The sequence below is a fragment of the Sciurus carolinensis genome, chromosome 8 (assembly GCF_902686445.1).
Source record: "Sciurus carolinensis chromosome 8, mSciCar1.2, whole genome shotgun sequence".
NCBI classification, from domain to species: domain Eukaryota; kingdom Metazoa; phylum Chordata; class Mammalia; order Rodentia; family Sciuridae; genus Sciurus; species Sciurus carolinensis.
This window is the reverse complement of record NC_062220.1, coordinates 144,590,281-144,607,119: the sequence shown is the minus strand read 5'-3', so window position 1 is coordinate 144,607,119 and position 16,839 is coordinate 144,590,281. Positions and strand designations below refer to the sequence as shown.

The window sequence follows — 16,839 nt, the reverse complement described above, 5'->3', positions numbered from 1 at the left end:
TTTTTTCGTTTTGATTTTGATTGGTTTTTGTGTTGTTTTTGTTTGTTTGTTTGCTAGGCAAGTACTCTACCACTGAGCTATATCTCCAGTCCTAAATGATTTACTTAGTGATGTTTTCTATTTGTTGAGTCATGGCCATCACGCTTTAATTTTTTTTAGACATGGTTCCCTTTAGTTCTTCAGGCTTACGTATTATGGCTGCTTAATGTCTTCATCTGCTAAGTCCAATATCTGAGTTGCCCTGCAGTGTGTGTTCACTGATCTCTCTGCTCCATTTGTTTTTTGAAAGCCTTCTTTCTTTCTTACATTTATTTTTATTATTTTATTTATTTATTTTGGTTCTAGGCATTGAAACCTGGGCCTCAAGCACACTCAGCATGTGTTCTACCACTGAGTTACGTGCCTAGCCTTGTTCTTAAAGTTAAGTCTAGCTTCTCAGGGTTCACCAGCTTGTATTCCTTAGTGGTTGTCAACCAGCAATCAGTCAATACTGTGAGCCTTGAGCCAGAACACTTGCACCCTGAATGGAGCTACACGTTTTTTTTGCGGTGCTGGGGATTGAACCCAGGGCCTTGTGCTTGCAAGGCAAGCACTCTACCAACTGAGCCATCTCCCCAGCCCTCAGGCAGTTTTTAAACTTCACCCATCTCACATCTTTGTATATCTATGCCGGCTCATGTTCAGCAGAGATGTGTAAACAGCTAGGGTTCTCCCGACCCTCTACTGTGTAGATGTGCAGGGAGCCTGTCAAGGTCCCCAGACCTCACTATTAAATTTCTAGCTAGTCTTCTGATCTGCTGCTTGTGCTAACCAGGGTCATCATTTAAGCTGAGCCACTGGCCTTCTCTGTGTGCCACTCAGGCTGCTACTATTACTGGCATGAGGTTGTTCCACGCTCTACTCCAAATCAAGTCAGCCCCTTTGGCAGCAAAACTGCTGCTTTTCAGTGTCCCCCTCCCCCAGGACTGCTGTGCTGATCAAACTTGAGTGGGGGATGGGAGCAGTCCCAGCTAAGACCACCACAGACCTGTAGGGCTGTTCAGATAAATAGCTACTTCTCAATTTGGTATGACTTTGATCAATTTCCAGAGCCTGGCTGTTTTTAATAATTTTGTCTGTTTTAGCATTGCTTTATGGGGAAATGAAACTGCTGAGTTATTCACTCCTCCACACCAATCCAGCTGACTTTTATTTAAAGTCACAAGATTTTAAGTGAATATTAAGAATCTTAAGAAAGATAGAGATCCTTCATTGATAAATCTAAGTTTAGTATGAATAAGTGGTTATCAATGCAAAACATTATAACAACATAAAATCCCAAGCCAACTACAATAATAAACGGTTACACGAAAGTTCTGACAATAGAGGGACATAATGATTTTTTCTTTGAAAAAGTCTATGGACTACTTCAAAACCTCTATTCATTTACATACTTACTTATGGATAAACCAGGCTTTCAGGATCAAGATAACAAAGGATTTGGGGTCCCTCAGTTCTTTGTTGGTGCTCTACGTCCCTACCAACATAGGTGCTACTGCAGTCTCCTATTTCCAAGTGTGTGTATGGGGGCGTGTTACTGCAGGACCAAAAGTGTGCCTCACCTTTAGGCTCAGAGATGATGTGGCTGACCCCCAGCCTCTGGCATACATAATGGAAGGCTTGATTTCCAGGATTACACCACTGATCAATGTAATCATTTGAGCACGTCCACAGCATGTTGTTCACGGTATCATAACAGGCACCTGTAAAGTGTAGAATTTATTCAATTGCTGTACAGCCATCTGCCTACACATTTTCCTCACAAGGACTGCTAAAAAACAGAGGGGCAAGAATTATAATGCTGATAACCATGTCCCTCCTCTCACAGATTTCCTTGGCAAAGCATTAGACTGGGACTCAGCAAGAGGCCAGGATTTAATTTTCAGTTTTGCTTAACTCCTATGTGAGCAGGAGTAAGTCTTGCAAAGCATATAGTTCTTAGCAATTTATTTATCTGTAACCTACTTCCAAAAAGGGCTTAAATGGCTTACATTAAAAACACAGGTAATTCTCGAGCAAGCTTATTCTTCACAGGGACTTTTTTATGGCATGAACTTGGAGAGTTTGTTGTAGGCATCATCATACAACCTAATGGACAGTATCTTCAATAGCAGCTTATGTGGAGAATTTTACATATGGCAAGTTCTTATATTGATTCCTCGAATTAAAGAGTAGTATTAAAATTGTTTTCAGAGAACTAGAATGCCACAGGAATTGGCAAGATATTTCAAGACAAATTACTGAACCTTTGAATTGTCTAAGGGAACATGAGCATTTATTTCTTACCCAATCCTGGTACAAGAGCACCACGCCCCAGTGAACTTCCAGCAGCATCTATGAGATCCGCACGACTTGTGAACTGACCATCCGAAATATTATACACCAAGCTGGAGGCTAGGACTTTGGAAACAAACATGAAGCTGTTTAACGAGCCTGAAGACTACTGCAGCACCCCCTAAAGACACACGTGTTGACATTTTGGTTCCAGAGGTGGGGCTTGTGGGAGTGGTTAGATCACGGGGCTCTAAGCTCACCACTGGACTCATCCACTGATGGCTGAATGAACTACCGGGAGGTGGTAGGAACTGTACCCAGGTGGGGCACTGCTTGAGAAAGAAAGTCAGTGGAGGATACATCCTTGGGGACGTTATCTTGTCCCTAGTTCCTTTCTCTCTGCTTCCTAGCTGCACTGAGCTGGGTTCATTTCCTCTGCCATGCCCTTCCACCATGATGTTCTGCCTCAATTTAGGCCCAAAGCAATGGAGCCAGTCAACCATGGACTAAAACCCCTGAAATGGTGAATCAAAATTAATCTTTCCTCCTTAAAGTTGTCTATGTCATGGCAATGAAAAGCTAATACAAAGACTTACAAAAATCACACCTCATTTTGTTGTTGTTGTTTACCAGTTGTAACAATGAGTAGAAAATATGCAAATAAGACCATTAAAATAAACTATCACCACAATATCTTCATAAATTCAATATTCAGTTGGGCATGGTGCATACCCAGTAGCAATCCCAAACACTGGGGAGGATGGAGTAGACCACAAGTTTGAGGCCAGTTTTGTACCTGTCTCAAAATAAAATTAGTAGGGATGTTGCTCTATGATACAGCACCTGTCTACCCGGCTGAAGGCCCTGGGTTCAAACCCTAAGACCATAAAAAAATAAAGTAAAAAATACATATTATGTATATATACCCTGAAATATGTTTTTGAAAGTGTTTTTTAAACAGCAACTACTTCATGAAAGTAGTTTTTCAGCATGGATTATCAAAAGGGCAATTGCACAAGCAGTTATGTTATTAACCTCATGAGGCAGCAACGTTTACAAGAAACTTCACATTAAGTTGTTGCTCAGTGAGTGCTGGTATACACACAAACAGCTCCACTGCTCTCCTTCCACGTCAGGTTCTGACACTGGCAAGCACTTTAGCCTTTTTCCTTAACACAGGGTAGCAGAGTGTCGGAAAGCAACAGCTTCAGGTTTCTGGGTTCAAATACCAGCTCTACCACGTCTGGGTGATCCTGGGAAAGTTACTGAGCCTCTCAGTGTCCTCATTTATAAAATGGAGACGATAATAAAAGTACCTACCTTACACTGTGATTGTGAAGATGACTATATGAAACCTGTGTGTTAGCTACTAGTAGTGACATTCTGTTTTCTTCCCTACTTTAGAACATAAAATTCTAACACTGTGTCTCTTGAGTGTTTCTTCTTGTTCCCATCATCTTAGTGACCCAGAGCCTCATCCACCTGACTAGAGACACACCACAATCTATACTCTCTTTTCTACTATTTACCCTGCACACCAACAAAACGATCTTCCCCCAGTTCTCTTTTTCATTGTGTATATTTGCTTTCCCTCCACTTGACACTTCTACGAATAATACCTGTTTTCCACGCTTGACACTCAAGACCTCAGGGAGTCTCTCCTTCCTTTCCCACTCCACCATGATCCCTTCTTTGATTCTGCAGCACGTGCATCTGCTCCTCATGCATGGGGCAGTGAGACAGCACCATCTACTGTCTTCTAGTTGTTTCACACATCTCTACGATTTCTCCTGACTAGACTAGGAGCTCCTAAAGGCAAACACCAGTTCTTCCTTGTACTGAACAGCTCTCACAATAACCAATGTGGAACATGGCACAGAGGGTATTTAAGCATCTACTGATTTTTTGGGCTAAAACAGAATCACTGTGTCAACTATATTCTCATGAAAAAAATGGCACCCTGAAGACCTGCTTTAATCAATTGAGGCCAATTTCAATAGAATGAAAAAACATGCCAAGGAGACTTAAAAAGTTTAATAAAACTAATGGTCAATAGAAAGATAAATAGCCCAAATTAAAAATGGACAAAGCATTTGAATTCCTCCAAAGAAGATATACAGAACTGGGTGTGGTGCTGTGCACCTGTAATCCCAGTGGCTCGGGAGGCTGAGGCAGGAGGATCGTAAGTTCAAAGCCAGGCTCAGAAACTTAGTGAGACCCTGTCTCAAAATATTTTTAAAAAGGGCTGGGCCTGGGGCTCAGTGGTTAAGTGCCCCTGGATTCAATCCCTGGTACCAAAAATAAATTTAAATTTTTTTAAAAAAGAAGATATACAAATGGCCAATAAGCACATGAAAAGATGTCTAACATCAGTAGACCAGTACATCACGCACTCTGCATGCACATGGCTCAATCCCCAGCACCAAAAATAAAAAAGTAAATAAATACATATTTATAATGTTTAAATATTAGATATTTAAAATTCCTAACCTATAACTATATTGATAATTCTTATTTTGTGTTAACAGAGAGCTATTGCAAAAAAGTGCTTAACAGAGTAAGTTTAAACTAATAAGAAAGCCTTAAATTTCAGAGTCAGATAAATCAGGGAAAGTGCCACAAATGAAATTCACTTACTTTTAAAGATGACAAGCCACTTGTTCCACCAAAAAGAGAGCGGGTGGCTGAGCTGCCTGATCCCCCTGGAGGTGGGACCAGCATCACCAGGTACGTGCCACAGGTATAGATGGGTGTCTTCCGTAGCATTTTCAGAGGCAGCCCACAGCTAGTATTTGCTGGAGAAGAATATGAAAATGATGAGTAAATATACACAGATTAATTTTATTATGAGAACAGATTAGGGTATACTAAAGGAGGCACAAACCCAAAGAAAGATACACCCAGACTTGCTAAGGAAAAAATATGTTCTTGCTTCAGACTGACTCCAAGTCTCCTATTATATGGTATGACCATTCCTTTTTCTTTTTTATATTCAATTTTTATTTACCAACTAAAAACAAAAAACAATGAGTAAGGAAATCTTTCCAGATGCTGTACATATCTTGCTAATAATCTTAAATCAAAATTGGATGAACATTAGTTGATGATGTTTGCCTGAATCAGTCAAAGTGAGACTGGATCAGAGGACTGTGCAGGTTCTCTGGTGCCTGTCTCTACCTCCTGAAGTTGTGTTTATCATCTTTTACCATCTCCAGAAGGCTTGGTTTAAAGTTTCATCAGGAGGGGACACTCCCAGGAAGACTGAAGAGCCTTAGGGCCCAGGTTCATGATACCAGATACGCTGGATTTGTCTCTGTGTTCACCATGTTCTAGCTTAAGTTGCTGGCCAAACAGGTGTCACTGGGCTTTTCTGTTGAAAAAGCCAGAATGATTCAGCTCTTCCCCTAGAGTAATTTCCAAGTGCATCTCCAGGATGAATGCTGACACTCTAAGTGGGCCACAGACGCAGGAGGCAAGGACATCTTGGCCAAACTGAGTTCAAAGTTAAGTTCTGCTTCTGGCCTGAATATGACACTGATCTCTTTTCCATGTAGGTTTTTCCTAATGCAGGCTCCCTGCCTTGCTTTTGGGGAGCCAGCCTTGCTCCACACAGATGGTTAACAAGAGGTGAGAGAGGGCAGAGGATGAAGCATACTGGTAATGTGTCTGTCAGGTAGAACCAGAACTAACTCTGCCCTACTTCCAGTAATGTCAAAGTACTTTTCAGTTTGTGAAGGAAACTGGTTACCATCAACAATGTTACCATTGTTCCCTGAATGTTCATGTGTTGAAGGCTGAGTTCCCAATGCAGCAGTGATGGGGCTTTAGGGAAGCAACTGGATCACGAGGGCTCAAGTTGGTGCCACTTTATTGTCTTCTATACCTTGATCTGTGTCAGAGATCTTGTCCCTGAACTTGTTGGAACGATTCTCTTTTTCTTTGTACCCAGAATCTATTTGAAACCAGCTTTGGACTCTGGGCCCAGGAAGGTTGATTTCCTTAGCAAGCCATTCTCTGGAATGAAACCCAGGGTAGGAGTTGTCCATGAAGGCCTTGATGAGGGTGTGCAGCCAAGGGGGGTGTAGGCAGTCCAACACTGTCTGATCTCTTCACTTTGAATCGGTTCCTAAAGGTGATCTCACCCAGGTCAGTGGCTTGATTCCAAAGCCTCCTTAAAGTTCTAGTGTTATCTGGAATCAGTGCCTAGCTCTGTGATTCTGAAACCAAATCTGGATTCTTGCCTCTTCAGTATTGACTTCCAAAGAACGCTTTTGTTTGGTAACATAACCCGGGTACAGCTTTTGTTTAAAGGTGTTGGTAAGAATTGTCAGCAGCCCTTTGGTGAATCTGGTGCAAACATGCCTACAATTCATAGGCACAGACTTGTTTGATGATCTGTCTTGCTCCATGTTGGAAGAGTCCTGATGTCTAGGCATCCATTTTAGAGCTGGTATGACCATTTCTTGAAGGTGTTCCCAAAGTTCAATATCCCATCATGATTCTAAAAATCCTTTCAAAAGAATGAATTCTCACATGGATTAAATCTCAGAATAAGAAAAGAATCCTGTTTGTGTTCTCCTGAGGAAACAGGAGATTTTTTTCCATTTTATATAAAACAAATTCTTGATGTATTTGTGATATTATATTCATTACAAATAACTTCAGGGCTGGGGTTGTAGCTCAGTGGTACAGCACTTGCCTAGCATGTGTGAGGCACTGGGTTCAAATCTCAGTACGGCATATAAATAAATAAATAAATAAATAAATAAATAAATAAATAAATGTCCGCTGACAACTAAAAAATATTTTAAAAAAACTACAAATATGTAATCAACCAGAAGTTTTAACCTAATAAAAGCTGTCACATCTATCACAAAATAATTTAATGCCTGCATAATTTATGATAATCTATTATACATATTTTTTTCTTTTTGCATGGTCAGTGACAGAAATAATCATTAAGAAAATAATTATTGTTTCTAATCATGAGGTATGAAACATACTACAATTTCTCTTATTGGCACAGCTGAAATGTGATGTGATTTTTTTTCCTGTATTTTTTACTGGCATTATAATTACACATAATGGTGTATAGAGCATTGTTACATATTCATATACACACATGATATAAAAATATAATCTGGCCAGTATCATTCTCTAGTATTTCCCCTTTCCCTACTATATTAAGTTTCCAAATGTGTTTTTTTTGTTTTGTTTTTCTTGTGGTGCTGGAACCCAGGGTCCCATACATGTTAGGCAAGCACTCTACCACTGAGCTGCACCCCTAGCCCTGGAGTGAATTTAAGGATTGTCTATATGCTAGACTAGTGAAGACTGAGGATGTCAACAGAAAATCAAGCAGAGCACTTGATTTGGGCGATGGTCAGGCTATAAAATAGAACTAATAGCCTGGATGGGTATCAAGTCATTTTTTAGGTGGTTTAGATTAGAAAAATGAGTAAAGTGAAACCTAATCTGTCTGACACTTGTTTTGAATACTTGTGCTTCTAAAAAGCCCATTTTTTATTTTTTATTTTTTTACAAAGTGTAACCCACAACAAATATATTCTTAATTCAGGACATAAATTCCTAGCATAAATTTTCATAAGAAAGAGACCCCAAAACAGCAATGACTGGAAATTTAGCAACTTTGTGGCTTACTCTTTTGTTCTTTTTCTTTTTGTTTTTCACAAAGAGTTCTTAATAGATATACTCTTATTAATCTGGTAATAGGTATTAATGTGTCACAGAATAAAATTTCCTAGATCCTCCGAATGTTCAATTAATTTTCAAAAGTCCGTTTAGTCTATGCTATAACTGGTGAATTTTTAATGTAGCAACATCAGGTTAAATGAATACAAAGACTGTAAATAAGAGTATAATTTGAGATCACATGTTTTGAATACAGATACCCGTTTTCACAGAATTCTAAATATACTTTTGCCTTCTGAGGTCTTTTTTTCTTAATACTGCACGTATTTTCTCATCCAACAGATTTCTTAGTGTGTTCACTGTTTAAGTAGGATTCAATTTTCTTCCAACAGACACTAAGATCTAGAATTTAGTCCATGGGGTTTTGGCTCAGTGGTAGAGCCCCTGCCTAGCACGTGTGAGGCACTGGGTTCAATCCTCAGCACCACATAAAAATAAATAAATTAAATAAAGGTATTGTGTCTATATACAACAAAAATATAATGAATCAAAATGCACTCTGGAAAAATAAAAATTAAAAAGAAAGAATTCAGCCTATTCAATAACTTTCTCAATTGAACCTTAAAGCTCAGAAAATAATGCCAAGAGTTAATAAATGGGGTGGCATCAAATTAAAAAGCCTGCCAGGTGTGATGGCACATGCCTGTAATCCCAGTGGCTTGGGAGGCTGATGCAGGAGGCTTGCAAGTTCAAAGCCAGCCTCAGCAACAGTGAAGCACAGAGCAACTCAGTGAGACTCTGTCTCTAACTAAAATACAAAATAGGGCTAGGGATGTGGCTCAGTGGTTGAGTGCCCCTGAGTTCAATCCCCAGTACCAAAAAAATAAAAAGCTTTTCCAGAATGGAAGAAAATCTTTGCTAGCTATTCTTCTGACAGAGGATTAATATCTAGAACATATAAGAAATTCAAAAAACTTAACACCAAAAAAAAAAAAAAAAATCAAAGAACTCAATTACCAAAAGGGCAAATGAATTGAACAGACATTTCTCAAAAGAAGAAATACAAATGGCCGAGAAATATAGGAAAAAATGTTCAACACCATTATCAATTAGGGAAATGCAAATCTAAACTACAGTGAGATTTCATCTCACATCAGTCATCAAGAATACAAACAATATATAATGGATGGACCTGGAGACTATCATGCTAAGTGAAATAAGTCAATCTCAAATAATCAAAGGTCAAATGTTTTCACTGATATATGGAAAATAAACCACAAGAAAGGCGGAGGTGGGAGTTCAATAAATTAGACAAATGGGAAGGAAGGGAAGGGAGGGAGGATGGTAATAGGAAAGATGGTAGAATGAATTTAACATAATTTTCCTATGTACATACATGAAAATACCTAAGTGAACCCCACCATCACGTACACCCACAAGAATGGGGTCCTAGGCTGAGGAGATAGTTCAGTCGGTAGAGTGCTTGCCTTGCAAGCACAAGGCCCTGGGTTCGAAAAAGAATGGGGTCCTAATTTGAATATGATATATTCCATGCTTGTATAATTTTATCAGAATGGATTCTACTATTATGTATAACTAAAAAGAACCAATTAAAAAAATACAAATGATAACAAATAGCACAGAGGATGTAGAGGAAAAGGAACACTTTAACACTATTGGTGGGATCATAAATTAGTACAACCACTATGGGAAATCAGTATGGAGGTTCCTCAAAAGACTAGACATGAAACCACCATATGACCCAGCTATACTGCTCCTCAGTATTTATCCTATTTATCCAAAAGAATTAAAGTCATCATACTACAGTGATACGTGCATACCCATGTTTATAGAGCAGCACAATTCACAAGAACCAAACTATGGAACCAGCCTAGGTGTCCAAAAATAAATGAATGGATAAAGAAAATATGGTACATACACACAACAGAGTTTTATTCAGTCATAAAGAAAAATAAAATTCTGGCATTTGCAGGAAAATGGATAGAACTTGAGAATTTTATGTTAAGTGAAATAAGCCAAACTCTCAAGGTCAAGGTTTGTAAGTTTTCTCTCATATGTGGAAGTTAGAGAGGAAGAATGAAAAGAAAGGTAGGGGGTAATGATATGAAAAGCAAAGGGAGATCCACAGTATGGAGGAAGGGGACGAGGAGGTGGGCAGAGGGGAAGGAGGGGACAAGTGCCAGGGTGGGTGCTGGCCAAATTATATGGTAATACTGTGTGCATATGCACATCTCACCATTATGTACAACTACAATTCACCAATAAACAACCTGGAGGAAAATAAAACTTCAGGCGTCATGAAAATGTTTACATAGGTAAAAAGAACTGTCCTATAAAACTATTTCCTGAACTCAAATTATCCACTTATTCAAGTTATAACAACTATCAATACTTTCTCACTTATATTTAATATAATCAAGGCGTTAAGCAATAAAATAGCCTTACATTCTAGTAAGAACAAATCAGTATTTATTTAATAGTCTTTAATGAATGAACCATGAATTTTTTTACTTCCTAGCATTTCAAACAGTAAAAGGAGAAAAGCATAAAACTGCTTTAAATTCATAGTAATTTAGATACACTTTTCTATATATGGCGTCTTTATCTAATCTTATCTTTTACTGCACTTCATGGTTTGTTATAAACCAAGGCAGCTGGTATATAAGCTGTAAACTCTTGTAGAATAACGGTTCTTAACATTTTTAGGGTGTTTGAAAATCAGATGAAAGTTATGATGGACATACACAAAATGTTATTTAAAACTGAGGAAGCATGTTAATGAACCCATTAAAGGCTTATCCTAATTAGGAATGCCTACCTTCAAGGAATAGACAATGTGTATGGTCTGCTACCTTTTATTTTTTAAAAGATGCAAAAAGAAGAAAATATATTTGCCTTTAATTGTATTTGCATTAAGAAACTCTGGAAAGGCAAATACAATTTGATAAATATAGTTAACTAGAGGGGCAGGGTGGGGGAAGAGTACAGAACAGACTACCTCAGTGGGAATAAGACTTCTGAGTATCATGTGGGTTTAACATTTTCACCAAGATGTTTTTAATAAACATTTGCTTTTTAAAAAAATTTTTTAGTTGTAGATGAACACAATACCTTTATTTATTTTTTTTTTTTATGTGGTACTGAGAATTGAACCCAGTGCCTCATACATGCTAGGTGAGCACTCTACCACTGAGTCACAACCCCAGCCCTTTTTTTTTTTTTTAATATTTTTTTAGTTGTCAATGAATCTTTTATTTGATTTATTGAATGACTGATTGATTGATTTACATGCAGTGCTGAGGATCAAACCCAGAGCCTCACATGTGCCAGGCAAGCACTTCACCACTGAGCCACATCTGCAGCCCCAATAAACACACTCTTATTAACATGGTAATAGGTGTTAGGTTACCACAATGTTTTGATTTTTAAACTTTGTAAATATATCACCTATTTAAAATACTAAATGATAAAAACTAAATAATAAATTCTAAGTAACTATCTCTATTGTAGAAAATGTATCTCTTGCCTGCTCAAGGTTGAATATAGTGAAGATAATGCTAAAACATTAGTTTTTCACATTCATGAAGCATACCCTAAACATGAAATCCATCAATGTATCCTAACAGTAATGATAAGATATTCACAGGTAAAGCTAGAACTGTTCTGAGTTATTACAAATTCATAAGACTTCATGTCCATAAGCCACAACAGGTGTTAACCTTGGATGAAACTGGAAAATGAGTAGAAGATCATGTGAGGTGAACTCTGCAAAGTAAGGCACTTTGGATGGCACAGAGTAAGTGCTCAATAAAAATTAGCTGACTGGAAGTATCCCAGGACACAGGACTGGAATGGCAGAGCAACCCACCTGCTTGATCCTCTTTCAGCGTGTTGGAGATGGTGGAGCCAGTCAGGGCTGCGAGGGTTGCTGATGGGGAAGCTCTATACCGAGAAAGTCGACTCAGAAGCATCTCATTAATACTTTTGGCAGACTCGCCCTCTTTTCGCATTAGAATTGTGCATTCCTGAAGTGGGCTGGCTACAAATACACCATTTTCAACCTGATAGTTGAAGAAAACAAGATCATGAAATAATATCTGTTTCCATTTAGTTAACAAATTACTACTTCATATTGTTGTGACTTTGTTGCTTAAAAACAATGCAAAGTCTGCATCTGAGTACACTTATCCCTCAAAACTTAAGACCTCTATAGGAATTTCTGCCAAGAAAAAGAAGACTGTGCTAAGTTTGAACGCTCTCATTTTTCATCATAGGCTACATTCAAAATGTAATGAGCCAAGTTTAATTTCTAAGGCAAGTTGTTGATTAAAATTCCTTCTACTCAATTCTGTAGGCAGCACTCACTAATCATGAGCCTCTGCTAGATACAAGTAAGAAGAGAGGAACAAAGCAGCCTCTGATTTACTGCTAAGGATAGCTGCGAGGTGCTGCCTCCCTGAAATACAGCTAGTGGCCAACAGTCAAATTCCGCATCGGTTCGCAGCAGCTCCAGCTGCTCAGCTGCAGAGCGACCTGGGAGGGAGGCAGACTGCTGAGGACACACTGCTTTCCCGTCACTGGGCCCGGCAGTTCTTTCACTCCTCACTTGATTATCCCCAGAAAACTCTCCAGAGTAACGATGCCAAAGTTCCTTCACCAATCTGGAACTTGACTTCCAGCAGACCACCAGTTTTCACTTTGTCTTGTTCCCTGGTTTTCCTTCTTGATAAAAAGACCCCGACTGCTTCTGGTAACTTGTCCCTCTCATTTCTCTTCCCACTCAAGAATCTTTAAACGTGGATCACTCGTTCTTCCCTCTGCTTCATTAGCAGGCTGAGGCTGACCTTCCACTTCTGCCTCGAGTCCTGCACTCCCCTCCTCCTCTTCCTTATCTGTGTCCCCTTCTCTATGGACTTCTTCCTTCTCTTTCCGTCTTTCATTTTAAATATCCACAGGGTCTCTGAGATTTTACACAGACCTTAGTGTTCCCTTAAAAGCCATTTCCACTCCTTGTCAGGTATCTCAAACATACCCACTGCCCCCTCTAGACTGAGGCTCCCACATCTGGGGAGTCCTAAGAAACTGGCCCCACCCCTCAAGGTAGGCAAGACTGGCCTGCAGTGGTGGGACAAGGAGACACGAGGGAATGGAAGTCCTCAGAGGCCAACAGAAAGCGAAGCCAGGTGCATGGGAAAGTTGATAGCAGAGAAGATGAGAGTGCAGGGAATCCAGAGGCACAGCCAGGGAGAGCCCCCGCAGTCGTACATCCAGTGACCAAGGGGTCACAAGGACTTGGAGAGTGGCAAAACGCTGCCCACTTCCTGCCCCTGGGCTCAGCACCTGCCATGAGCAGACACTCTGACAGCCCACCAGAACTTAAATCCAGAGCCGTCCACCTGCTCCGGGACTTCCTTGCCAACTGAGCATAGTGGCCCACCTCTTGGGATTCTCCATCCCTAGTGTTGGTGGCGAAACACAATCCAGGTTTGTTTCTTCACGCATGAGCACTTAGCCACCCAGGGCCTGCCCTCCCTCCTTTCTCGCTTCCCTGCTGCCTTCACATCTCGGCTGGCTGAAGCGGTGCTGGGCCAGATTAGCCCTAGCTCCAGTCCCAGACCTTCCGTGGCTGGCTCTGCCTACCATTCAGGACTCGGGTAGAATGTCTCCCACTCAAAAAGGCCTTCCTTTAATCCAGTCTTGTAGAGAACTTCCCCCATCCCCACCCACATCACGTCCCGTGTGGTTTCGGCAGAGCTCTTACGGCTCTCCGGATCACTGTGCTCTTTAACTCATTCCTTGATAGCCCTTCTCTTGCCCGCAAGCCTGACTGCATCCTGCTGCCTGCAGGCAGAGAGCCTGCCTGGCTGGTCACCATAACATGCCCAGTGCTTAGGAAGCCTTGAAAAACCACTGATGCCCTGCTCAGTAATCAAATCGAGGCCTTCTCTCAAACCAACTGCTCCCCAGTGGCAAAGCCCACATTTTATCTACAGACCCACTTTTTAAATTGCCCCCAACCCTCCTCATTAACATTCCTATTTGAATAGCCTCCTGTCACGGAAAATTTAACATACCTGCTTCCTGCTGCAATGCTTTACCCCTCCCTCCTGCTAGGTTAACCTTTAGCAGTCTTAGCTCTAATTATGTTCCACAACTCTAAATATAACCCTGCAAAGACATCCAATGACAAAAATCAATCACTTTAAGCTTGGCATCCAAAAACATTACCCATCTGGCCCTATGGGAAAATCAATGCACAACTTAAAAAAAAATAAACAACTGCATTATTGTGTTTGAATGCTTTGAAAATTCTGAAAAGAAAAACTGACAAAGCACCTGTGAGAAGCAAGGAGACTGGGGTTTGCTGCTGGGAACCTCTACTTTGGCAGAGCAGCTCCTCAGGGGCTAACAAGCACCGTTAGGAAGGAGGGAAGGAGCTGAGCGGGGTGAGGAGCAGCACAGCACTGGGACCGAGGGGAGGCTGCCCTCCTGGCAACCATGCTGGCCCAGGCCTCTCATCTCAAGCTGGGTGACGGGACCAGCCCGGCAACGGGTCTCCTGCTTCCACCTGGCTAACCTCCAGCTGACTGACTCCGCACACCAGTCGGTCATTCTAAAAAGTAAACAGATCCACGCCTGCCCTGTTTGCACACTGCAGTGGCTTCCCAGCACTTCAGATCCAAGCGGCATATCAGCTGGCCCACGGGGCGAGTGTCCGCTGACTCCTCAGCCTCAGCTGCCTCAACTCAACCTCTCCCACTACCTGTTCAGGCACCCTGTCCTCTGCCTCCTGGTTCCAGCCCTGTTACTTGCTGTTCACGACACACCATTTCAGTTTGCTGGGACCATCCTAGTTTTAGCACTGAAGTTTCCCTGCTCCATGAAATCCCTCAGTCCCAAGGAAACTGGGATGGTTGGTCACCCTGTATATCAGGACGAGTGGCTGCTTCTCGTTGTTCAGGTATGAGCTCAAGTGTTCTTCCTTGGAAAGTCCTCACCAGTGACCCAAATTAAAGTAGCTCCCCTTTCCCACCCTACTCACTATCACATCTTGTTCAGGCGTCCGGAAATGTTTTAATGGTCTTTTTTTTTTTTTTCTGATTACAAAGCTAATATACAGTCTCTCTTGAAAATCTAGAGGCGGGGGAGGCAGGAGGGAGGGAGAGACAGAGATATACACTACAAATAAGAAAATAAGCTGGCAGTGGCTCACATCTATAATCTCAGCTACTTGGGAGATTGGGGTAGAAGGATCCCAAGTTCACGAACACTCTCAGCAACTTAGTGAAAACCTGTCTCAAAAATAAAAAGGGGGGGCTGGGGAGATAGCTCAGTTGGTAGAGTGCTTGCCTTGTAAGCACAAGGCCCTGGGTTCGATCCCCAGCACCCCAAAAAATAAATAAATAAATAAAATGAAAAGGGCTGGAGATGTGACTCGGTGGTAGAGCACTCTGGGTTCAAACCCCAGTATCACTAAAAAAAAAAAAAAAAAAAAAAAAAAGTTAATGAAAAGGCCCATTATTCTGTTTAGGGACAGGCAGTAAATGTTTTAAGTTCCAGCACTTAAAGAAACCACAAATAGCTTTGGATACCACATGTTATTATTGGGATCAATAGAAGGATGTGTCACCAGTTTTTAAAAAGAATACCCCCTGAATCTCTTCCCTTTCTGCCCTCCACATGACTTCACTAACAACGTGCTCTCCGCCTGAACTTCTGCAGTAGCCTCCTACTGGTGCCATTCTTCCCCCTCTTTATTCTATGTTCTTTTAAAAAATGTTTCATTATGAAATTTTTCACAATACAAAAATAAAAAATATCCATTTATATATCATCTGCATATGAGTTATTGGTATTTTACCATATTTTCTTCATGTATCCCAAACATGTTGTTTCACCCTTACATGTTCAATGTGCAGTCCTATAAAATACATATATTTTCTTAAATAAGTGTAATGTAATCACACCTAACAAAACTAACAGTAATTTTTGACATCACCGGATTTTGAACCACATAAGACCTACACATTATACACATTTGGTTCATCTTTCTGTCTCTTCTATGGTCACTTTAGTCTATTCTTGACCCAACATCTACAATAAACCTTTAAAACAAGATCCTATCGCCTGTCTGCTCAGACCTTCTCCTCTCCTTGGAATAAAATCCAAACACCTTTCAGGGCGCCCCAGGCACAGGGCCTGGCTGCTCCTCCCACTGTATCATACAGCTGGACTCACTCTCCTCACTCTGCTCGAGTCACAGAGCCCTTCCTGCTGTTCCTCCTCACCAGGCCGAGCACACCCCCACCTCAGGGCGGCTGCACAGCCGTTCCTTCTGTCTGCTCTTACGTGCCTCAGGTCTCAGCTCAGATATTACCTCCTCAGAGAGGCTCCCTGCTCACTACCCAAAATAGGACCCCCCCCAAAAGTCAATTTTCTGTTACCTCACTCTACTCCATCTTCCTCATAATACTTACCACTGCTTGAAAATGGGTTTCTATCTCCTCCACTAGCACATAAGCTTTAAGAGGACAAGGATCTTGATGTCTTATGACCCTATTTCCCCAGCCCCTAGGATACTATCTGGCATGCAGAAGGCCCTCTATAATGTTGAAGCGGTACGAATGAACAGGTTCAGATGTGCCTACTGAAGGACATTCCAGGACTCATGGGAGTAAGGTTATATGGAAACTTTTATTTGTACACAGTGGGCTAGGATTACAAGCCCTCCACTAACTAAAGATGTCAAGGGGAAAAAACTGGGGAGGGATGTTGTGGAGGGAATTTGAATAGCCAGTGAGGAACCAAGAAAGATGGTCACAGCTTCACTGAGCCAGCTCAAAGCAGCGCCAT

The 16,839-nt window shown here is 41.0% G+C and overlaps 1 protein-coding gene across 1 annotated transcript in view; it reads right to left on the bottom strand.

Moving 5' to 3' along the window:
- Hectd4 (HECT domain E3 ubiquitin protein ligase 4) overlaps window positions 1–16,839 on the bottom strand; it is a 173,490-nt gene that overhangs the window by 91,261 nt on the left and 65,390 nt on the right. Inside the window, 4 exon segments of the mRNA XM_047560128.1 lie at window positions 1,602–1,742; window positions 2,326–2,439; window positions 4,947–5,108; window positions 11,855–12,047. Coding sequence (XP_047416084.1) covers window positions 1,602–1,742; window positions 2,326–2,439; window positions 4,947–5,108; window positions 11,855–12,047 — 610 coding nt within the window.